The following is a 25,142-nucleotide window of genomic DNA, read 5'->3' as shown; positions in this document are numbered from 1 at the left end:
AAACAGTTAATGGGTAAACATTTTCTAACCCTGGCAGTTAAAAAAAAAGGTAGCTAATAGAAGCTATAAAGCAAAAGCTTTCATATACAATAGTTTCTATGATACTTAAGCTGACACTCTAGCACTTTCTTGAAAATATTCCTATTGAATAGAACAAACAGTATGCAAAACACATAAAAGGATCTGATAACAAAAACAGATCTTTACTATCAATGTGAAATACTAGCTGACAATTATTGATTCCTCAAATGAGAACATTACCTACCCGTAACTAAAGAAATAATTGTCTAAGGATGACATAAGCAACTTGGTTAGAAAAGACCCGACAGATGCTATATATAATTCCAGTCTGGCCAGTTGATTTACATAAGTGGAATGAAGTAGTTAATTTTACTTATTAATATACTCCAGCTTTATTATTATCTTTATTTCTAAGATTTATAAACTTAATTATTCAACCTGTTATGCTGTGATGAGAAAGAAAGAAAACATCTCTTGAAGAAGATAAAATTATAACCATATAAAAAATAACAAGTATAGCCTCCTGATATAGCCAAATAATTATGTTGGAAATATCTAAGTTTCAGTTCTGGGGGTAGAGAGGCTGGCATTTAAGCTTCCTTTGAGTTAAAACAAGTGAATGAGTTTTGAAAGGATAAAAGCAATATTTGAAACTATTGACATATTACTGGGAAAGAAAAACTATCAATGAATTATAAAAGTTAAAAGTAGTTGGAAAAAAATCTAACTAGAAATAAAAAATATTCTGGTTTCAATCAAGTTTTTTTCTGATCCATGTTATATAACAGCTTATTTATTTTTTCCAAATGAACATTTATTATTTGCACAGATACATAAAAATGATTCCCATTTTAAAAAACATACTAAAAATATACATTAACCATAAAAGTACTTACTCTGGCTGGAAAGAAAATGAGCATGGCTATTTTCAAACAGCAATAAACAAAAGAAACCAACATATATAAATCAGGACATGTGTACATACCATTTTTGACAAAAATAAATCCTATTTTTACATTAATGCTTTATTATCAGCTTCTACATTAGATCCTCTGACCTTATTTACATTTACTATGAAATTTCTATTAGCATGTATAACTCAAAGGCACTCAATTCAGAGGTTATAAAGTCCTGAGCTTAAGTAGGAAATAGGGTTCCCAACTAAAACTTGAACATAAATAATTCTAAAGATCACAGAATATGAAAACATTAAAAAGTGTGATATCTGTTACATAAATAACTCATAACCTAATAATAGTTATACAGAATGTAAAAGAAAAGACCATATAAGGCAAAGGAATATCCTAAGAATCAAACTGATTTTTCCCTCATTCAAGTTTATCTGAAGGTCTGAAGCTGATTTTTATTGTTAAAATCCTAGGGAAAAAAATCATGAAAATGCTTAACTTTAAAAAAATGTTCCTCCACTTAGTCTCCAAAAATGGTGAAAAAATTTAACAAATAAAAACATATTGGAAAGATAATACACTAAAAGGAGGAATCATAAAGAAGAGTTGAAAAAGGAGAGCTCTAATGCACCATTTGAAAGTGTATTTTTAGCTTGCCAAATTATTCCCTTATCATTCTTTTAGCCAATAAAAATAAATTTATGGATGTATAAATGAGATTCATCAACATTAGGCAAGAAGAGTTTAAGTTAAAAACTAAATCTTTACTTTGTTGCAGAGAAATGTGAAATTTACCTACAGCAATTTTCTACTGATGCTAAATGATGACTTGACATCTTTATAACATAAATGGTTTGACAGATGTTTTCTTGGTTTTAAAATGCTTTTTCATATATGCATAGAAATGTAATGAGGGTAGGGATAATCTTCTGCATTGTCTGCACAGTTCATAAGGCCTTTGTCATTGTTAGTCACCTTAGGTGTGAATATCAATAGGGCCATTAAATTAAAGCTGGCCTAGTAAGTTTTCAAAGTGCTATTATTTCCATCTGATGAGATCCTCAGTTTTCTGTATTTTCTGGGAGAAGATTATTTTCAGTTCTTTTTTCTGATGATATATACAAGAAGTTACAGCAGATATACAAAGGGAAGATCAGAAGCCTGCTGTCCAGGTTCATCACCACTTGCTCCTATAAAGACAGATTTTTAAGTTTAATGACAACTAAGTAACAGTATTCAAAAAATGAAATGAATAAACCAAACTGTTGAACTTAGTGAATCAGAGGAGTAATGGGGGGTTAAGAACTTGCATCTAGAGTCGGAGCCGCAGCTCAGATCTTAAAACTCCCACCCATTAGCTGTGTGATCTTGTCAGTTGCGGCTTCCTTGCTTTGAGTGGGGACACTAAGGGTGCCCATCTTACAGAACTGCATTGAGGATTAAATCAGAAAAGGAACAGAGGGTATAGCAAAGCCAGCTATCCATTATTTCCTCAATAATGGTAGTTTTCTTCAATATTGCAAAAATTTTTACCACTATGTACATATTTATGAACAGATACAGTGTCCAAAAATACACAACCTTCTCACATGGCTTTAATTTCTGAAAGCCCTTAGCGAGACCAAATCAGGATGAAGGTGGGGAGTCATCATCATCACCAACCAGTGGGGCCTATACTCTTCTTTAAGATTTCTAACTCGGAGGCTGGCACCGTGGCTCACTTGGTTAATCCTCCGCCTGTGGCGCCGGCATCCCATATGGACGCCAGGTTCTAGTCCCAGTTGCTCCTCTTCCAGTCCAGCTCTTTGCTGTGGCCCGGGAGGGCAGTGGAGGATGGCCCAAGTCCTTGGACCCCTGCACCTGCATGGGAGACCAGGAAGAAGCTCCTGGCTCCTGGCTTCGGATCGGCACAGCTCCGGCCATAGCGGCCACTTGGGGAGTGAACCAACGGAAGGAAGACCTTTCTCTCTGTCTTTCTCTCACTGTCTAACTCTGTCAAATAAAAAAAATTTTTTTTCTCACTGTTCCTATGACAAACATGCTATGTCTTCTGGAACATAACATAATCATGCAAAAGCAATTCAGTTTCAGTTACATCAATACATGTGAGAATGTTCCAGACTTCCACAGAGACAGGAGTTGATGTTCCACCTAAGAACCAGAAATTCAAGAAGCACTTACACTACGCAGCTGTTTGGAGCCTCTCCTATCCTTTACCAGCAGTATTTGGTGAAGAAAGTAAATCCTTAAAGAATCAACCCTGAAATATCTGGGATACATTCTCTACAAGAGTATGCATTATTTTTTCTTAATTTTATACATTTGGGAGAATATACTATTAAATAATGTTTAGACCTAGAGTTTTACTTTTAAACCAACACATGTGTTCCTGTAATGAAAAGAAACAGTAATACTAGAATATCTGAGTGACTGAATTAGGCTCAACTAAACACAGCTTCTGTGTTAAAGGAATAGCAAGATAAATTGCTTGTATAAAGAAGGTAGGAGGGGCCAGCAATGTGGCGCAGCAAGTTAATGCCTGGCCTGAAGCGCTGGCATCCCATATGGGCGCCACTTCAAGACCCGGCTGCTCCACTTCCCATCCAGCTCTCTGCTATGGCCTGGGAAAGCAGTGGAGGATAGCCCATGTCCTTGGGCCCCTGAACCCACGTGGGAGACCTGGAAGAAGCTCCTGGCTCCTGGCTTCAGATTGGCGCAGCTCTGGCTGTTGCGTCCAATTGGGGAGTGAACCACTGGATGGAAGACCCCGCTCTCCCTGTTTCTCCTCTCTGTGTAACTTTGACTTTCAAATAAATAAATAAGTCTTTAAAAAAAATAAAGAAGGTAGGAAATATAAATGTGACCCAAACATTCTCCATCCTCTACCCCCAAGAGGGAAAGTGCTATTGAAAAAAGAAAAAACAAACCTAATGAACAAAATCAAGTGAAGCCATCACCTAGGTTGATCGTGTTAAGCAGATGATGGCACTACTCAGAGAGGAATGATACCCAAACACAGCTAACTTTTAGTCACCCTGGTCTAGTATCCCACTTGGGTGCAGGGGCCCAAGCACTTGGGCCATTTTCTACTGCTTTCCCAGGCTATTAGCAGGGAGCTGGATCAGAAGAGGAGCAGCTGAGACTTGAACCAAGACCATATGGAATGTCAGCACTGCAGGGCAGGGCTTTAAACCCCTGTGCCAGAGTGCTGGCCCCTACATTTTCTATTTTTCTAGTACAGCAAACAACTATAACCTGTGATCATCTATAACCTGTAACATCTATGGAAAACACTCACATACAATCACCCACCTAAAATCCTCCTGAACTCCATCCACAGACACTGTCCTGGCTTTAATTGTACTGAAAACTCTTGCAACTGTCTTTCAGCTCCTTGAGTGACCCACGTGCTCACCGCCTCCACCCTATAGCTGGAGGCTGGATTTGGATATCCATTCTTCACGTTTTCTGAGAAAGCTTTTCCTGAGATGTCTTCCCTTCTCCTCCCCGACCCCACAGTACGGGTTACAGACTTCTCCCTCAATGCTGCACATGGCTTTAGATTTATTCTGTACTAAGGCTATATTAACACCAGTCTGCCTCTATTTCCTCTGCCCCTAGCAAAACACCTAAAACATCATAGGGACTCAAATACTTGCTGAGTGAACAAATGGAACAGAATTAACTTGCCCTTGTACTTTTAAATCTCTAGCTGCTTTGAGCCCTGACAATGTATATTTTTAATGAGGTTTTGGTAGAAGGTAGAGAAGGTTATTGCCCATTCAACTCCAAGCATGTAAGACCAATGAAGAATAGCAGTGGAGTCATATTTGGACTTTTTCATTATCTATCTGCCTTAAAGTGGACATTCTCACATACTTCCACCACATGAAATGGTCATCTGTCAGCAGAGCTCCAGCAATGGCTGGAGGACTCTGAGGATGGTGCTAATGGAGTTCTCACATCGGGCAGGAAGACAACAGCAACTATCCCCACTAAAGCTCCTTGCAATGCTAAAGATATATGAAGTCTCTTCTGTCTGAAGAAAACTGGTAACTTCTCACAACTTATTTGAACTATGTAAGTTCTGAATCCTTTATTAAAATAGTATGCTCTCTGGAGTGGTGGTGAATTTAAAAAAAAATTTAATAGTTCTCATTTACTGTTTGAAAATGGCTTACTTTCTCAACATTTTGAAACTTCTATATATATATTTGATGTTAAAGAAAAAAATGGCTTTAGAGATAATCTTGGGAACATGTTTATTATTTTACAAATCTAATGTGCTAAAGAATAAGGTTCTCTTAATATTCATGCACAATAGACAAAATGTCTGTTGTTCATATATAAATAAATGTGCTTAGGTACACAGTGTATCAAGTACTTAAAACCTAACTTTTTTTTTTTTTTTTTTTTTTTTGACAGGCAGAGTGGATAGTGAGAGAGAGAGAGACAGAGAGAAAGGTCTTCCTTTTGCCGTTGGTTCACCCTCCAATGGCCGCCCCGGTAGCGTGCTGCGGCCGGCGCACCGCGCTGATCTGTTGGCAGGAGCCAGGTGCTTCTCCTGGTCTCCCATGGGGTGCAGGGCCCAAGCACTTGGGCCATCCTCCACTGCCTTCCTGGCCACAGCAGAGAGCTGGCCTGGAAGAGGGGCAACCGGGACAGGATCGGTGCCCCAACCAGGACTAGAACCCGGTGTGCCGGCGCCGCAAGGCGGAGGATTAGCCTAGTGAGCCGCGGCGCCAGCTAAAACCTAACTTTTTAAAGATGATATCCAGGATAAATAATAATCTCCTTATTATCAGCTTTTCCCTGCCCCTCAAATCAAACTGTTCTCTTTCTTCCCCCAGTTATGTTTCTAGTGGAATCGGGTAAGTAAGTAAACATAGTGGTTTAATCTTTATCTCCAAAAATCTTACAAATCAAGTATCTTCACTTAAGAATTTAAGAGTATTCAAAAGACAAATAATTTAATGACACAACAGTAATCAAACATACCTGATCCTTTTCAAGTGTAAGTATTTGATAGCCAGTTGTTCTACTACATATTAATTTCCCACTACTGTCAAAAGAAGCCAAACGTAATCTAGGATTTAAAAATAAAAAATAAACACACTTTTAAACCACATTTGGATTTTAAAAAGCCTTCTCCTCACTTTAAAATTTATTCTTTTCTATATTCTTTGCTAGTCTTTTCAAATTATAAACTGATTCCATTCATATTTACATGCTTGTGCTATTATGTTTATTTATTTATTTTTTAAAGATTTATTTATTTATTTGAAACTCAGAGTTTCACATAGAGAAGGAGAGGTAGAGAGAGAGGTCATCCATTTGCTGGTTTACTCCCCAATTGGCCACAACGGCCGGAGCTGTGCAGATCTGAAGCCAGGCGCTTCCTCCGGGTCTTCCCATGCAGGTGCAGGGGCCCAAGGACTTGGGCCATCTTCCACTGCTTTCCCAGGCCATAGAAGAGAGCTGGATCAGAAGTGAAGCAGCTGGGACTTGAACCAGCGCCCATATGGGATGCCAGTACTGCAGCCAGCAGCCCTACCCCTCTGCCACAGCACCAGCCCCTGTGCTATTTATATTTAACTGAGATATAAAAATAGTTTGACTTTTTTTATAATGGTAAAATGTACATAAAATTTACCATTGTAATCATTGTTTAAAAATTTTGAGGGGTGGCCGGTGCCGTGGCTTAACAGGCTAATCCTCCGCCTTGCGGCGCCGGCACACTGGGTTCTAGTCCCGGTCGGGGTGCCGGATTCTAACCCGGTTGCCCCTCTTCCAAGCCAGCTCTCTGCTATGGCCCGGGAAGGCAGTGGAAGACGGCCCAAGAGCTAGGGCCCTGCACCCGCATGGGAGACCAGGAGAAGCACCTGGCTCCTGGCTTCGGATCAGCGCGACGCGCCAGCCGCAGCGGCCATTGGAAGGTGAACCAACAGCAAAAAGGAAGACCTTTCTCTCTCTCTCTCTCTCTCACTATCCACTCTGCCTGTCAAAAAAAAAAAAAAAAATTGAGGGGCTGGTGCTGTGGTGTAGCAGGTAAAGCCGCCCCTGCAGTGCCGGCATCGCATATGGGCGCCGGTTCAGGTCCTGGCTGCTCCACTTCCAATCCAGCTCTCTGCTATGGCCTGGGAAAGTAGTAGATGGCCCAAGTCCTTGGGTCCCTGAACCCACATGGGAGACCAGGAAGAAGCTCCTGGCTCCTGGCTTCGGATTGGCACAGTTCCAGCCGTTGCGGCCAATTGAGGAGTGAACCAGCGGATGGAAAACCTTTCTCTCTGCCCCTCCTTCTCTCTCTGTGTAAATCTTTCAAATAAATAAATATATCTTTAAAAAAAAATTTTGAGAGGCTGACAAGGAAAGAGAGAGGTACCTCCCATGCATGGGTTCACAATCCAAATGTCCACAACTATAGGGTCTGTGCTGGTGGAAGCCAGGAACCAGGAACTCCATCCAGGTCTTTATGTGGGTGGTAGGGACCCAACTTGAGCCATCCCTGCTGCCTCCCAGGGTGCACATTAGCAGGAACCTAGAGTCAGAAGTCACAGCTGGGAATTGAACCCAGGCACTCGGAAATGGGACACAGGTTTCTTACTCATTAGGCCAATTGTGGGCCCCTAACCATTTTTAAGTACACAGTTCTAAAATGTCAAATAAATTCACATTGTTCTGCAACAATTTCTGTCACTACGAAGTTGTCTGCTTGAGGTACTTCACAAGAGTGGGATCATCCAATAGCTGTCCTTCTGTGACTGGCTTATTTCACTCAGTGTAATGTCTTTAAGGTTCATCCACTTGGCCTGTGTCAAAATTTCCTTTTTTAAAGGCTGAATGATGTTGTGGTTTTAAGTATTTATTTATCCATTCATCTGTCAATGGATATAAGTTGCTTCTAGCTTCTGGATACTGTGAATAAGGCAGTTGTAAATACAAGCCCCACTTTCATTTCTTTTGGGTGTATACCCAGAAAAGGAACTGCTGGATCATAGGTAATAGCAGGCTTCATTTTTGTCCAGTAAATAAATACCTGGGGCCAGCATTATACCTGGGTAAAGCTGCCTCTGCAGTGCCAGCATCCCATATGGGTGCCGGTTAGAGACCCAGCTGCTCCACTTCCGATCTAGCTCTCTGCTGTGGCCTGGGAAAGCAGTGGAAGATGGCCCAAGTCCTTGGGCCCCTGCACCCGTGTGGGAGACCTGGAGGAAGCTCCTGGCTCTGGATCAGCACAGCTCTGGCCATTGCGGCCATCTGGGGAGTGAACCAGCAGATGGAAGACCTCCCCCCCCCCCCACCTCTCCTCTCTGTGTAACTGTGACTTTCAAGTAATATAAATAAATCTTTAAAAAAAAAATACCCTTACCATTTTCTACAGTGGCTATCCCATTTAGCATACCACCAGCAGTGCACAAGGTTCTAATTACTCCACATCCTCACCAACCCTTTCTTTTTTCATTTTGTTCTTAGTAACTGCTGTTCTGGTACGTGTGAAGTTGTATCTCATTGTGGTTTTTGTTTTCATTTCCCTAATGCTTAGTGACATTAAGCAGCTTTTCATGTACTTACTAGCTATTTATATATGGGGATATGTTTATGTAAGTCCTTTGTCCATGTTCAATCATTTTTTTAAGTTGTGGAGTTTTAAGAGTTCTCTATTATTCTAGATATTAACTCCTTAACAGATACATAGTTCATAAATATTTTCTTCCATTCCATGGTTTGTTTGCCTTTTCACTACTGACAGTGTGACTTTGATGACTAGAGTTTTCAATTTTGGTAAAGTCCAATTTCTCTGTTTTTCCTTTTGTTGCCTGTGCTTTTGGTATGGTATCAAAGAAATCATTGACAAATCAAATGTTTTTTTATAAACCTTTTCTTCTACATTTTTCTCTGAGTATTTCACGGTTTTAGCTCTTATACTTAATATTTTATATATTTTGAATTAATTTTTGTATATGGTGTAGCACAAGTAAACTATGTGACTTGTAAATGATCTGTTCATTCAACTACTTTGAATTTGCCAGCCTATAATATCCTCTCCAGAAAAGATCGCCAGCCCAACTATTAGGCAAAGTTGGACATATCCAATCCTGTAGAAAGTTAAGGATAGCACCAGACATGTATTCCCAGAAAAATGCCTTGCCCTGTTCTAGTTTGGACATTTTATTTGTTAGGAATAATGAGTTGACCACTTCAAGCTCATATATCAATCATATTCCAGTCTATTCATTCTCCCTGACATACCAGTTATGATTAATATATCTTAGAGGAATGGAGACTTATCAGTTCCTAACATTTTCATATAAATCATATCTTACCAAAGTTTTACTATTGTTGGTGTAAATTATCAGTTTTGTTTTCTTATGGGGAGTGAGAAGTGGGGTGGGGGAAATCTCATCCTACCTAAATGCTATGCTCCTTCGAGGCTGCAGGCTGACAGATCCACTACATGGCTGGTTCAGTGTATTGCGTTTGAAAATGATGTATCGATTGGTGTATGTCACAAGTAAGTCAAAGCCGAAGTTAAAACCTGTCCACCGCCAGCAGTACTAGGAAATAGAAAGGAGAGACTTATTTCAGTTTATCATATTAGAAATTCAAAAATAAGAAGTTTAGAGTCTTTTTTTTTCCCCATTCATTCTACCTGTTTCTCTCCTGGGTTCTCTGCTTTTTGCCAGTTCCTTTCCCTTAAGGCTTATCACACAGAACTACATATCCCGGCAAGAAAAGCAGTCCTTATGATCATCAGCTACTTTCCTAGTATTGACTCTTTGTGATCTCTCTCCAGATCTCTCCCACACACTGCAATCCTATTATAAATAATAACCTTGTCACAGCAATTCTAAGAAGGTATAGAGTAGGACACCAGGAGTCTAGATAGAATAAGAACCACCATTAAAACCTACCCTGCTTTAAAAATACTCTAATCAAATACCTTAAGTAATTAACCAACAGACACACAACTGGGTTATTTTAAATATTATCATGAGGCTCACATGTTTGTTTATTCCCTCAGCCTACAGTTACTGAGAGAGTGTTACATAAGGAGGGTGATATAACTTAGGGAAATTAGGGCTTCAAGTGTATGGCTGATTCCCCGAATTACATCAGCAATTCAAGGTTTAAGTGGTATTTATTGAGCACATATATATTTATTTTCACATGCCAGGCAATGTTCTAGACAGTGAGGAGAGTGGTAAATAAAGTTTCTACCCGGTAGAATTTATATTCTAATACACGTATAAGTTTGTGTGGTAGGAGAAGAGATGATTAATACCCACGGGATGAAGCGAACAACAGGAATGTCAGGAGTCAGTGACAGGGTAGAGGAGGGGAGCCTGTTGGTTTAGACAAGTGCTCAGGAAAAGTCTCTCCTCTCAGAGGAGATACTAGGTAAGTAAAGATCTGAATCAACTGAAGAGGCAGATCAGGAAGCTGTCTGGGGAAAAAGCATCTTAGGCAGAGAGAACAGGAAGTACAAAGCACCAGAGATGTAACCTTGGCTTATCTGAGGAAAAGTAAGAAGGGCTCTGTAGCTTTGGCAGTGACTGACAGGTGTAGAAGCTAGAGAAGAGTTCATAGAGATGGCCAGGAGCCAGAAAAGGTAGGGAAGAGTCTAGGTGGATGCCTTCTAAGTGTGGTAGGCAGGGAGGAGGACTTCAGGGAAGGAAGTGACTTAATTTACTTGCATTTTAAAAAGATCACTTTAGCTGTTGTGTGGAAAATAGAATGGAAATAAAACACAGACAGCAGTTATGAGGCTATTACAATAGCCCAGGTGAGAGAGGTGTGAAGTAGTATACACACTAAGAATATATTTTAGGAGTAGAGCCTTGAGAAAGTTCTTATGCACAAAAAGAGTGGTATAAAATAAAGAATCCAAATGAAACCAGTTTGGAGTATTTGCAATGGATCAAAAGAGAGGCCATCTATGTGTTGGAGAACACTTGGCAAAAAGGAGGGTTAGGGGTGAAAATCAAGAGCTGTTCCAGGGATTGTTACATCTGAGATGCTATTAGGTATCCAAGAAAGATGCCAACAGAGTAGCTGGATACACACATTCAGTGTTGGGAGTCATCAGTGTGCAGATGCGCTGTGAAGTCATGAGATTGAATGGGATCACTTACGAGAGAGCACAGATAGGGGAAAGTCCATGAACTAAGCATCAAGTCACAACAACAGTTGTTGACTAAGAGGAAAAGAATCTAGCAAAGACAGAAGGAGCTGCCAGGCAACTGGCACAGTAATTAAGATACCATCTGGGGGGCCAGTGCTGTGGTGTAATGTGTAAAGTTGATGCTTGCAGTGCCAGCATCCCATATAATGCCAGTTCAAATTCCAGCTGCTCTACTTATGATCTAGCTGTGGCCATTTGGGTAGTGAACCAGGGATGGAAGACCGACCTCTCTCTCTCTGCCTCTGCCTCTCTGTAACTCTGCCTTTCAAATAAATAAATCTTTTAAAAATTTTTTAAAAAAGATACCATTTGGGCTACCTGTATTCCTTATGGGGGTACCTGGGTCCAAGTAAGTCCCACCTTTGCTCCTGATTCTAGCTTCCTGCTATGTGCACTCTGGGAGGTAGATGATGATTCAAGTATTTGGTCTCTGCCACCCACATGGGAGACTTGGAATGAGTTCCTGGCTCCTGGCTTAAACCTAGCTTTTGCAGGCAGTAAACAGATCTCTATCTGTCCCTCTTTCTGTCTGCGTTTTAAATAAAATACTGTTAATTAATTAAAAGGGGCAGTCAATGAAATAGGAGGAAAACCAGCAGAGTACGCTGTCCTGAGTTCAAGTGGGGAAAAAAATCTTTCAACAAGGAGTAAGTAATTGTGTCAACATTTCCAAGCACTTTCAGAAGACTGAAAACTGACTACTTAGTTTGGCAACATGGGGGTCACTGGTGACACTGGTACAGTAGTTTCAGCAAATGAGTTGGAGTGGTTTCAAGATGGCATCAGAAAAAAGGAAATATAACTAACAAATATAGGCAACATTTTATGATTTTTACCTAAAGGGGTGTGAGGAAATGGAGTGGTAGTTACTTAAAAGGGGAACACGGGGCCAAGATATACATTAAGATGGGTGATACTGTAGTATGTTATAGGCTAAATTAAAATGATCTAATAGAAGAGAAAAAACTGATGATATGAGAGGGGAGATGATAAATATAGGAGCAAAGCTTCTGAATAGTGAAAATGAATGGGATCCAGTACAAGGGGAGGAGATGGACCAGGACAGAAACAGAGAATCCATCTATACAAATATGAGCAGCCCCACAGCACACAGCTACAGATGCAGGTAGACTAGAAAACAGTTGGGTAGGAGGATATGCAATAAAAACCACACCAATTGATAAGAATAGGGCAGTAGCATTGTCCTTTTGCGAAGGCGTATGTTACCTCAGATAGTATAAGGATAAGAGAAACACAGGAGGATCACCATGCAGCACTGAAGATGTGCTTGAAATTTATGGTTAGAACATTTAAGTGAATCCCACTGGGATATGGTGTTTTATCTTCAGTTACATTCAACTGTCTAGAGTAAGATATTTAATAAGAATTAAGATTTAATAAAAATTGGGGTTTCTGGGGCCAGTGTTGTGGCACACGGGGTTAAGCTGATACTTGCAATGCCAGCATCCCATATGGGCTCCATTTCAATTCCTGGCTGCTCTACTTCTGATGCAGCTGCCTGCTAATGTGTCTGGGAAAGCAGTAGAGGACGGCCCAAGTGCTTAGGCCCCTGCACCCACATGGGAGACCAGGAAGAAAACTTCTGGCTCCTGGCTTTGGCCTGGCCCAGCCCTGGGGAATGGGTGCTTGAGGCAGAGGGAACACAAGGTCATGGGGAGAAGGTAGGTCAAGGAGCAGAGACACTAAAGCCACCAGGCCTGCTGATGAGAGTAATGATAATGAGCTCAGTGCATGATGTCCATGACTGGTGGTAGAGAAGAAGTTTCAGGCCGGTGCCGTGGCATAACAGGCTAATCCTCCGCCTTGCGGCACCGGCACACCGGGTTCTAGTCCCGGTCGGGTGCCGGATTCTATCCCGGTTGCCCCTCTTCCAGGCCAGCTCTCTGCTATGGCCCGGGAAGGCAGTGGAGGATGGCCCAAGTGCTTGGGCCCTGCACCCGCATGGGAGACCAGGAGAAGCACCTGGCTCCTGGCTTCGGATCAGCGAGATGCGCCGTCCGCAGCAGCCATTAGAGGGTGAACCAACGGCAAAAAGGAAGACCTTTTTCTCTCTCTCTCTCTTTCACTGTCCACTCTGTCAAAAAAAAAAAAAAAAAAAAAAAAAAAAGTTTCAAAAGAGGAACAAGATCTGGAAGCAGCAATAGGAAAAGGAAACAAAGATGTTTCCTCTTTCATAATCTGAACATTTAACTACGATTATGAATACAAATATAAAATAATTAACTTTTAAAAATTAAAAATAAAAGTAAAATGAGGGAAAATCTGGGAGAAAAGTAACTGCATATTTAAAGTAGGCTGAAAAAAGTTTTTAATAAAAATTACAATGTTACGGTAGAATATCTAAAAAAAGTAGTTCATGTCCCATTAATGGGTTGTAAAATCAATTTAATGGGTCATAATCAACTTTTTTTTTTTTTTTAAAGATTTATTTATTTGAAAGTCAGAGTTACACAGAGAGAGGAGAGGCAGAGAGAGAGAGGTCTTCCATCCGATGGTTCAATCCCCAATTGGCTGCAATGGCCAGAGCTGCGCCGATCCAAAGAAAGGAGCCAGGAGCTTCTTCCAGGTCTCCCACGTGGGTGCAGGGGCCCAAGGACTTGGGCCATCTTCTATTGCTTTCCCAGGCCATAGCAGAGAGCTGGATCTGAAGAGGAGCAGCAGGGTCTTGAACCAGAGCCCATATGGGATGCCGGTGCTTCAGGCCAGGGCGTTAACCCACTGTACCACAGCACCGGCCCCGCCCCCATAACCAACTTTTAAAAAATTAAATACAAAGTAGGCTTTTTGGGGGGCTGGCGCTGTGGCATAGCGGGTAAAGCTGCTGCCTGCAGTGCCGGCATCCCATATGGGTGCCGGTTTGGGTCTCAGCTGCTTCACTTCCTATCCAGCTCTCTGCTGTGGCCTGGGAAAGCAGTAGAGGATGGCCCAAATCCTTGGGCCCCTGCACCCACATGGGAGATCTGGAAGAAGCTCTTGGCTTCGGATTGGCACAGCTCCGGCCGTTGCGGCCAGTTGGGGAGTGTACCAGCAGATGAAAGACCTCTCTCTTTCTCTGCTTCTCCTTCTCTCCCTGTGTAACTCTGACTTTCAAACAAAAAAGATCTAAAAAAAAAAAAAAAAAAAAAAAGTAGGCTTTTTGGACATAGCAGTATTATTTTGAATATTTTTCTTCCACTTATATATATTTATATTGAGTACTAACAAAAAAAAGTAATTCTTAATATGGGTAGCAATCAAAAAGTTTGAAATGTCTGATTTAGGGAGAGTACAAAAGAGAATCTCTTTTAAAGACTATGGAACAGCTCCCACATAACTTCTTTACCTTAATTTCTGGATTCCTTGAAGGATCCTCTTTTCATATCTCTTATCTGGACCCCAAATTTAAGTCCAACAGTCTCATGTTAGGCCAAGTACTCCACTACCACTGCGTGCATGTTGGTGACCAATTCCCTACCCAGGGGATCATGCAATACACACATAATATCAAATGAACTCTCCTGAGGCATTATAGGTATCATGATGGTTTCTTCAAGTGCACTGTGCATTGACAATACTCCTGCAACAACTCACGTATTAACAGTCACAGCCCATACTTACTTCACCATCTTTTGTAAGCTTTCTACCACATCTCATGCTGTTTCCCTCTAGCTCTTCTTTATTGATTTCTTGAGGCCTAAAAGTATACAGAAGACATAAACTAGCAAAGAAAACAGGGCACTAATAATTGAGAAAGAACTGGGAGTTAAAAAGAACAGAAAATCTTCATACTAGATTTAAAAATAGATTTTTTTTGGTGTAGATGAAAATAACATTGTTACTGACTAAATTTATCCCATTGCCTTTGTTAAATAAAAATGATTTAAAATCATTAATGTTTTAATTATTGCCCTGACTTACAGATAACTTTCCTTAGGGCTCAGCCAAACTAGAGAAGGGGTAGAAAGAAATGAGGAATTCTGTTTATCTTGAAAATATAATACTTACAAGTCTACTATGTAATAGTCATTAACATCTTTCATTTCTGTAAGATGTGACTTGGTATCACCTACTGCTTGATATTACTAGTTTCACATGCAAATCATTTTTTATGTAGTCTGATTCTACAAAATCAATATTTAACAGAAAACAACTGTAGACTTTTATTAGTCTACTTGGTTCCTTACTTTAAAAACCTTAATCAACTAAGAGAAAGTGTTATATCAACTTGTAATAATTAATGACATTATTATTTTCTTGGTAATCCTAGAAGATAAAAGTAACATTCATTCATCTATTCATTAATTTACAACATGAAGTGCCTAGAAGCTGAAGACATAATAAAATAATGGCAAATCAATGTATATAAAACTAACAAAGCAAGTCCTTGACAGCCAATAGCTCTGTCTAGTTGGGAACTAGACACAAATAATGACTAAAAACCTGAGGAAAGAGCTGTGATGTGCAGGCACAAAAGTACTGTCTGGTATGCGATTGGGTAGCATCATAGGGTTAAGTGTTATTTGCAATTAGTAAGAGTTTGCTGAAGTGGAGGTGGGTGGTGAGTTCTGGGCAGGGTGAAGAGTATTCCACACAGAAGGAACAGGAGATAAACAAGGACTGGTGAATAATGCGAATTTGAAATGCATGAAGAATTTTGTACAGCTGAACACAAGACAAATATGAGAGGAGATGAAGCCAAAGGCATTTAAGGACAGACCACTGAAGATCCCCACAGGCCATGCTGAAAATGTTCCAGCTTTTCCTGTAGGTAACAGAAGTTGCCAGATATTTGTTCTGTTAAATTTTTATTATGAAAAATTACAAATATATTGGAGTAAACAGTATAAAGAGCCAAATTTTCTATCTAGCTTCAATAATCATGAATAGTGATAATCCTTTAACTGTGAGCAAATGTCCCTAAATATTTAAGCAAGGAAGGGACACAATTATTCTTCTGTTTGAGAAAGGGAACCCTCTTGCAATGATGAGGAGAACCCTGGAGGGAACTTCACTAGACCATAACCCAGTCTCCAGGGAATACCCTGTCCTCCTCCCTTTAGCAGCCCTGTAGCAGTGAGCACATGTTCAGTATCTGGAATAGAACACTGACTAGTGGCAACAGAATTGTAGTTCTGAGGGCAGGAAAACAAGACAATAATTCTAGTCTTTTAGATGAAGGTCTATATTAACCTCAATAAAGACAGAGATGAGAAACATCTTGAAAAATAAAAAATATCTGAAACTTAAAAACTGAATATCCAGGGGCTGGCGCTGTAGCATAGTAGATAAAGCCACCACTTGCAGCGCTAACATCCCATATGGGCACTGGTTTGAGTTCTGGCTGCTCCACTTCTGATCCAGCTCTCTGCTGTGGCCTAGGAAAGCAGCAGAATATGGCCTAAGTCCTTGGGACCCTGCACGTGGGAGATCTGGAAGAAGCTCCTGGCTCCTGGCTTCAGATCGGCGCAGCTCTGGCCGTTGCAGCCATCTGGGGAGTGAACCAGCGGATGGAAGACCTCTCTGTCTCTACCTCTCTCTGTAACTCTGCCTTTTAAATAAATAAGATTTAAGATTTAGAGTTAAAGAGAGGCAGAGGCAGAGAGAGAGAGAGAGCAAGAATGTGAGTCTTCCATCTTTTATTCACTCCCCAAATGGCTACAAAGACCAGAGCTGTGCAGATCTGAAACCAGGAGCCAGGAGATTCTTCTGGGTCTCATGGATGCAGGGGCCCAAGGACTTGGGCCATCTTCTATACTGCTTTCCCAGGCCATAGCAGAGAACTGGATCGGAAGTGGAGCAGGGGCTGGCACAGTGGCATAGCAGGTAAAGCCGCCAACTGCAGTGCTGGCATCCCATATGGGCGCTGATTTAAGTCCTGGCTGCTCCACTTCCAATCCAGCTCTCTGCTATGGCCTGGGAAAGCAGTAGATGATGGCCCAAGTCCTTGGGCCCCTGCACCCACATGGGAGACCTGGAGGACGCTCCTGGCTTCGGATGGGTACACTTCTGGCCATTGTGGCCAACTGGGGAGTGAACCAGCAGACAGAAGACCCCTCTCTCTCTCTCTCTCTCTCTCTCTCTCTCTCTCTCTCTCTGCCTCCCTTTCTCTCTGTAACTCTTTCAGACTTTCAAGTAAATAAATAAATAAGTCTTAAAAAAAAAAAAAAAAAAAAAAGCTACCATAGGGGCAGATGTTGTGGTATAGCAGATAAGGCCGCTGTCTGCAACACCAGCATCCCATATGGGCGCTTGTTCATGTCCCAGCTGCTCCACTTCCAATCCAGCTCCATGCTAATGGCTGGTAAAAGCAGCGAAGGATGGCCCAAGTGTTTGGACCCCTGCCACCCATGTGGGAAACTAGGATGAACTCCTGGCTTCAGCCTGGCCCAGTCCTGGCCTTTGCAGCCATTTGGGGAGTGAACCAATTGAACATAGATCTGTCTCTCCCTCTCTGTAACTCTATCAAATAAATAAATAAATAAATAAATCTTTTTTTTTTTTTTTTTTTTTAAAGCTATTGTGGTCGGCACCGCGGCTCACTAGGCTAATCCTCCGCCTGCAGGGCCGGCATACCGGGTTCTAGTCCCGGTCGGGGCGCTGGATTCTGTCCCGGTTGCCCCTCTTCCAGGCCAGCTCTCTACTGTGGCCCAGGAGTGCAGTGGAGGATGGCCCAAGTGCTTGGGCCCTGCACCCGCATGGGAGACCAGGAGAAGTACCTGGCTCCTGGCTTCGGATCAGCACGATGCGCCGGCCGTGGTGGCCATTGGAGGGTGAACCAATGGGAAAAGGAAGACCTTTCTCTCTGTCTCTCTCTCTCACTGTCCACTTTGCCTGTCTTTAAAAAAAAAAAAAAAAAAAAAAAAAAGAAGCTATTGTAAGGATCAATGTGTGAAAGTACTTTTGTGAAACAGAAATCACTAATATGTTGAAAGAATAGATTTATTTGCTTCCCTTAAAATGAACAAAGTGTGCAAATATTTTGTAGGGGTCATGTGATTTTGAGGAAGGCATCTGTAATCAAATGATTTTAATTTATTTTAGTCTCAAAGATCTTCAAAACCTATTTATTAATCAATTTGACAATATAATACAAAGAAAACTGGCTTTACCTAAAAATATGAAATACACTTTATGAAAGTATTGCTGTCAGTAATATTCCATATGTTGAAATAAAATTATAATACAAGGTATAAAAAGTATACAAATTACTGAATTTTTAAAATATAGCAATTGACAATTCAAACATTGTTATACTATCTGATTGACCAGAAAAATATTTGTAAAATTGATGTTATAAAAATATAATAAAATTGATTATATGACTTTTTTCTCTATTTTAATAGCTGTTTTTTGATATAATTACTGATTTTTCACTATAATTAATACATTAAAAATTCCTATCAAAAGTTTTTCTCTTAATAAACAATGACATGATGTAATATACTTACCCCACTTCACTGTCTTGTTCTGCACGGAGCATGGCAAGCCACTGTTGTTTATACACACAAGACAGCCATTCTAAAATGTAAATGTTTATTAATTGATAATTAAGATGGAAAAACATAAAGGACTTACACATTCTAAGCAGTTGATAAGACTGCTACCCTCCTAAACTCAAATGTAAAATAGCAACCAAAAAAAATTGACAGCTTAGGGGCTGGCACTGTGGCACAGTGAGTAAAGCTGCTGCCTGCAGTGCAGGCATCCCATATGGGCGCTGATTCGAGTCCCAGCCACTCCACTTCCCATCCAGCTTTCTGCTATGGCCTAGGAAAGCAGCAGAAGATGGCCCACGTCTTGGGCCCCTGCACTCACATGGGAGATGCGGAAGAAGCTCCTTGCTTCAAATCAGCGCAGCTCCGGCCATTGAGGCCATCTGGGGAGTGAACCAGCAGAATGGAAGACCTTTTTCTCTGGGGAGTGAACCAGCGGATGAAGGACCTCTCCCCCTACCCCCTTTCTCTCTTTTTCTGCCTCTCTGTAACTCTGCCTTCCAAATAAAGAAATCTTTAAAAAAAAAAAAAACACACAACTGGTAGCTTACTTATAGTTTACAAACATGCTATAACAGTATGGTTCAATGATCTTTAAAGTGGTAAAGATGATATAGGTTTGCCTCAGGAAAATCTACTTAGATTACATATATTTAAATTAGAATTTATATCTTTAGTTAGGGGCCAGCACTGTGGCCTAGAAGGCTAAGCTAAGCTTCTGCCTGCAGTGCTTACATTCCATATGAGTGCTGGTTCCAGACCCAGCTGCTCCATTTCCAATCCAGCTCCCTGCTAGTACGCCTGGGGAGTAGTGGAAGATGACTGAAGTGCTTGGGCCCCTGCCTCTGCGTGGGAGATCAGGAAGAGGTTCCTGGCTCCTGGCTTCCACTTGACCAAGCCCCAGCCATGTGGCCATTTGAGGAAAGAGCCAACAGATGGAGGATCTCCCTGTCTCTTCTCTTTTTTTTTCTATTTCTGCCTTTGAAATAAATGAATAAATATTTTTTAAAAATCCTTAGTTAAAAATATATTCTTGGGGCTAGCACTGTGGCATAGCTGGTAAAGCCAACACCTGCAGTGCCGGCATCCTATACGTGTACCAGTTTGACTTCTGGCTGCTCCACTTCCGAACCAGCTCTCTGCTATGGCCTGGGAAAGCAGTGGAAGATGGCCCAGTGTTTGGGCCCCTGCACCCACGTGGGAGATCCAGAAGAAGCTCCTGGCTCCCGGCTTTGGATCTGCTCAGCTCTGGCCATTGCAGCCAACTAGGTAGTGAACCAGCAGATAGAAGACCTCTCAGTCTCTCTGCAGCTCTATAAGTCTTTAAAAATATATTCTTGCATTTACTTGTTTCCTTTTCACAGCTCATATTAATTTTCATTTGTGAGAATCATACCTTAACACTATTTTTTTACACCAGGTTCTAGTCCTGGTCGGGGCGCCGGATTCTGTCCCAGTTGCCCCTCTTCCAGGCCAGCTCTCTGCTGTGGCCCGGGAGTGCAGTGGAGGATGGCCCAAGTGCTTGGGCCCTGCACCCCATGGGAGACCAGGAGAAGCACCTGGCTCCTGGCTTCGGATCAGCGCGGCGCGATGCGCCAGCTGCAGCAGCCATTGGAGAGTGAACCAACGGCAAAATAAGGAAAACCTTTCTCTCTGTCTCTCTCTCACTGTCCACTCTGCCTGTCAAAAAAAAAAAAAAAAAAAAAGATGGAAGAGCTCTCTCCCTCTTTCTCTTTAACTCTGCTTTTCAAATAAATCTTAAAAAAACAGAAAAGAGGTAAATTTAATGAATACTAACAGAAAAAGCAGTTATAACTTTTAAATACTTCAAAAGTAGTTCTTAAAAGTCTGATCCTTAAAGAAACTGTGGTATGTATACACGATGGAATACTACCCGGCTGTAAAACAGAATGAAATCCTGTTTTTTGTAACAAAATGGATGCAACTGGAGACCATTATGTATGAGCAAAGTTGACATTTTGAGATTTGACTATTGTTTATAGCCCTCATCTATACTCTTGAGAAAAAGTGGTTCTTCTATTTACTACTTGTTGAATTCTTTATTTAGTGGAGTTGGTTAAGCTTGTGTTTATAAAGAAAATTGAAAGTATATCATTGTAAAACTTAAAAATATGAAAAGGAGGAGGGTGAGAATGAGTGAGTGCGGGTATGGTGGGAAGTATTATATGTTCTTTATTTTTATTTATTTGACAGGTAGAGTTACAGAGAGAGAGAGAGGTCTTCCTTCCGTTGGTTCACCCCCACAAATGGCCACCATGGCCGGTGCTACGCCGATCTGAAGCCAGGCACCTCCTCCTGGTCTCCCATGTGGGTGCAGGGTCCCAAGCACTTGGGCCATCCTCCATTGCCGTCCCGGGCCACAGCAGAGAGCTGGCCTGGAAGAGGGGTAACCGGGACCAGAACCTGGTACCCATATGGGATGCCGGCGCCGCAGGCGGAGGATTAGCCAAGTGAGCCACGGTGCCAGGCTCGTATTATATGCTCTTAAAACTCTGTATATGGAGGCCGGCACCATGGCATAGTAGGTAAAGCTGCTGCCTGAGGTGCCAACATCCCATATGGGCGCCAGTTCAAGTCTCAGCCACTCCACTTCTGATCCAGTTCTTTGCTATGCCTTGGGAAAGCAGTGGAAGACGGCCCAAGTGCTTGGGCCTCTGCACCCACATGGGAGACTTGGGAGAAGCTCCTGACTCCTGGCTTCGGATTGGCCCAGCTCTGGCCACTGTAGCCATTTGGGGAGTGTACCAGGGATGGAAGACCTCTCTGCCTCTCTGTAACTCTGCCTTTCAAATAAATACATAAATCTTTAAAAAAAACCTATATATATGAAATACAAAAAAAAGTTATTGCAAAAATTAAAGGTAAGAAAAGAGGAAAGAAGGAAGGGCTTTTGAGGAAGCGAAGAGGAGAGCCAAGTGGTCATCTCAGAATTCTATCTATGAAATACATGAAATCTGTTCTTCTTATATTAATAAAAATTAAGGGAAAAGAAGCCTGATCCAAAATAGTGTACTGGTTAATCAAATTAAAGAACATCCATATTATAGAATACTAGACCACTGTTTAAATATTCTGCAGTGTGTTTAATAAGATTTGAAAAAAATACCCACAATATATAATGTGAGCACAGAAAATTACCTATGTCTTTTGGCATAAAACTATATACTGTTTTGGGATTAAGGACAATTTTTTTCCTTCATTATCTTATTTTTAAATAAGAAAGTTCATATGCAGTTTGAAAATTTATTAAATATTACTTATTCTCATTTACTGGAAAGTCATAGTAACAGAGAGAGAAAGAGAACGAGAGAGACTGATATTCCATGCCCTGGTTCACCACCTGAATGTCCACGACTGCCAGGGTCAAGCTAAAGCCAGGAGCCTCTAACTTCATCCAGGTCTCCCAGGGAGGTGGCAGGGGCCTAGAGCATCTGACTCATCATCTGCTGCCTCCCGGGATGCATCAGCAGGAATCTGGATTGGAAATGGAGTCACTGAGACTTGAATCAACATTTCAGTGTGGAATGCGATAAACCCAAGCGTGGCTTAACCTTCTGCTGTACAACACTTGCCCCTACATTATACTTACAAAGAAAATTTTTTAAAAAATTTATGTTATTTGAGAGACAGAGAGAAAGAGAGCAAGCTACCATTTTGTGGTTCAGTCCCCAAATGTCTACAATAGCTAGGAACTCAAATCAGGTTTCTCACATAGATGGCAGGAACCCTATTACTTAAGCCATCACCTACTGCCCCTCCCCCACGCCCTGTACCAGGAGTGGGCCAGGACTTGAACCCAGGCACTCCAATATGGTATAAAATCTTCCCAAGGAGCATCTTAATCACTGTACTCAATGCTTGCCCCCATCATTATTTTCTATGATATATGAAAATTGTCATTGGAAAAATGTTACTTAAAACCATAAATTCATCATGTTCTCTTACCTGAAGGTACTAGGGAATCTTGTTCAATAATTTTTGCAGAAGCCAGATCACTAATAATATATTGTAACCTTAAATGTCTGAATACTGACACAAATGGTTTTCCTTGCTCAGTTTCAAGGAAGGTCATACCTTCAAAATCTATTAAAAAAGAAAAGTTTAAATTAAATAGCCATTCTTTTTAAGGCTATTACTTCATTTTACTCCTAAGTGGTTTTTGTGGATGGGGAGACACACACACGCACACACACACACACTCCTTTAGAATAAGCATAGATCACTTCAAAGTTGTCAAGAACTTTATAAACCTCAAGTGTGTGGATAAAGACTCAGATTTAGAAAAAAGCCACAGGAAATTAATTTTGGTCCCAATTAGACTCATGGGCTGGGAATTCATGCATAACCCTTCTGGTGTTGAACACTTACAGTACAGCAAAATGGAGAAGGAACCTGAGCTAAGTATTAGAATTAGGCTCTCTCTCTAGAATCTCCTTTCCCAAGGACTGAATACTCAGAGGAACTCGAGAGTCCCAAAGCCTCACTCAATGGTCTTCACAAGATACATAGGACACAGAACATTTCAGGATTCTTCTGATGCTTTAGCTGGTAAGTACTGGTTAACATATTAATTCTCCATTAAAATACAAAATAAGAAGGACATTGTAGCCACAGATTTGTAACTCATGGGTAATATCAGTTATTAAAATGATTCAAGTTTATGAAGTATTTGAATAATGTTCATCTTTTAAGAAGGAATTAAGGTTTTTCCTAGTGTCCTCAATTACACACCAACGTGTTCCAAGAATAGGCAGGAAATGCCCCTAGTTACTGCTATCAAACAGAAATTCACATGTAAGCCCTGGTCGGAGGTATACTCACAGGAGTATACCCAGTCTTGTTGTTACTAAAGACAAGGAAGAAAAGGGTAAGTGTTGCCATTACAGTCCTATATATGGTTCATATCAGGCTCCACCTGGAAAACAGGTTTTCTGTTCTAGAGAAGGGTTCCCCAATAAAACAATTTTTTCTTGAAAATTGGGAAAAGACAAACAAGTTAAGGAAATGAATTTTTGAAATTTTTATCTCATACATCTGGTGCCTGCCTGCAGTCAAGCAAAAAGCAAACAAGAAAGCAGCAAAGTCAATTAAAAAATTAATAGTTAACTTTTCTCTGACTGTGGACATCTCTTGCCTTTTTTTAAAATAACACTAGTTCTAGTTCACAGGTTGAATTTAATGGCCAATTTCACACTGGCATTATGTTCCTGCAGTTTTCTGTCACATGAGCAAATTTAAAATCAAATTCTAGATTATCTCATAGAAATCTGATAGTTATCCATAAAAGCTTTTATTCAAGGCTGTAGAACAAATTGGCTTTTTTTTTTTCTAAGAATTCATGGAATCCAAAAAAAATATGTTTCAAATTTCTTGCTGGCTAACATGTGGCCATACTAATTGCATCAGCCAAATTCAACAGTAATCTTTAAAACTGTGTAGAAAAGTTTCTATTCTTTTTCTTTTGATCCATATATATCTGAAAAGTCAAATATAGGAAACTTTTAGAAATACACCAAAATATAATGAGCAAGGAGACCACAAGTAGTTTCTCTATTTCCTGAATTTGCATACTGTTGATAATGTTTATACTGTTTGAAATGACCCCACAACCCCATGAAGTCCTCACAGAAAAATAAGAGCATTCGACATATTGTGCTTTATTCAATAAATGTCTCCCGAGAAGTTATCCTAAACCGTGTGCTTTTACACTCAGAGGCTGGGATAGACTCCAGACTGGGGAAATAAGAAGTGCACTACAGATTCCTAATTTGTTCCTGCCACTTAGGCTAAAGACCAATTTCTCTTTTCATGGATTGCTGTGGCTGATCTACCTGGGGCACAAATGAGCAGGAGGTTATGTTAATATTTACCTCATAGTGACTCTTTCTACGAAGAGTCACTGTGAGTTTAAATTTTTTTTTTTTTTTTTAGTGAGACAAACAAAGAGCTCCTATTTGCTGGCTCACTCTCCAAATGGCTGTCACTGACTAGAGGCCTATACCAACAGAAACCTGGAACTCAATTCAGGTTTTTCACGTGGGTGGCAAGAACCCAAACACCTGAGCCATGCCAGCTTCTTCCCAGGATCTGCATTAGCAGGAAGCTTGACTCAGGAGCCAAGGGCAGCAATTGATGAGCAACACAAGTGAGACAACCACTAGGCTAGATGCCCAGCCACTTAACCAATTTTAGATGAATTGCCACTGAGAATATGATAAAAAATAAGAACGCTCTGTCTTCAAAAATAACGCAGCACACAAATACACGTAAAATTCTGTTCTACACGTGGGGTAGCGACACAGAAGCGTGTCCATGGGCCCCCATGCTAAGAATTGTGGCCTGATAAACAAGCTATAGTTTATTAGGGGAAAGTCCACATGGTTGAGCAAAGAATAAATTTAGTCACCAAATTTGTTGATAATAAAATGGGAAAAACAGTTTTTAGCAATCAGAGTATGGTTTCAGTTCAATGAGTAGTGATTCAGATAATCCTAGGTGACCCATTTTTCTTATCTA

General features: G+C 40.8%; 1 protein-coding gene across 5 annotated transcripts in view; it reads right to left on the bottom strand.

Annotated features, from left to right (window-relative positions):
- Window positions 1–25,142, bottom strand: part of GMCL1 (germ cell-less 1, spermatogenesis associated) — a 59,528-nt gene that overhangs the window by 8,761 nt on the left and 25,625 nt on the right. For 2 of the 5 annotated variants that reach the window (XM_062209583.1, XM_062209585.1), the window contains 6 exons: window positions 22,572–22,709; window positions 18,561–18,630; window positions 14,731–14,806; window positions 9,339–9,484; window positions 5,928–6,015; window positions 1,026–2,119 (listed from right to left, as the gene is read on the bottom strand). In XM_062209583.1, the coding sequence (XP_062065567.1) occupies window positions 1,991–2,119; window positions 5,928–6,015; window positions 9,339–9,484; window positions 14,731–14,806; window positions 18,561–18,630; window positions 22,572–22,709 (647 nt within the window). In that variant the 3' untranslated portion in view covers window positions 1,026–1,990. Of the gene's footprint in view, window positions 1–1,025; window positions 2,120–5,927; window positions 6,016–9,338; window positions 9,485–14,730; window positions 14,807–15,371; window positions 16,488–18,560; window positions 18,631–22,571; window positions 22,710–25,142 lie in introns of those variants that run through there. The other 3 variants (XM_062209584.1, XM_062209587.1, XM_062209586.1) reach the window with 3 other exon arrangements.

The sequence above is a fragment of the Lepus europaeus genome, chromosome 13 (assembly GCF_033115175.1).
Source record: "Lepus europaeus isolate LE1 chromosome 13, mLepTim1.pri, whole genome shotgun sequence".
NCBI classification, from domain to species: domain Eukaryota; kingdom Metazoa; phylum Chordata; class Mammalia; order Lagomorpha; family Leporidae; genus Lepus; species Lepus europaeus.
Note: the sequence above shows the minus strand (reverse complement) of the source record. Positions and strands in the feature narration are given on the sequence as shown.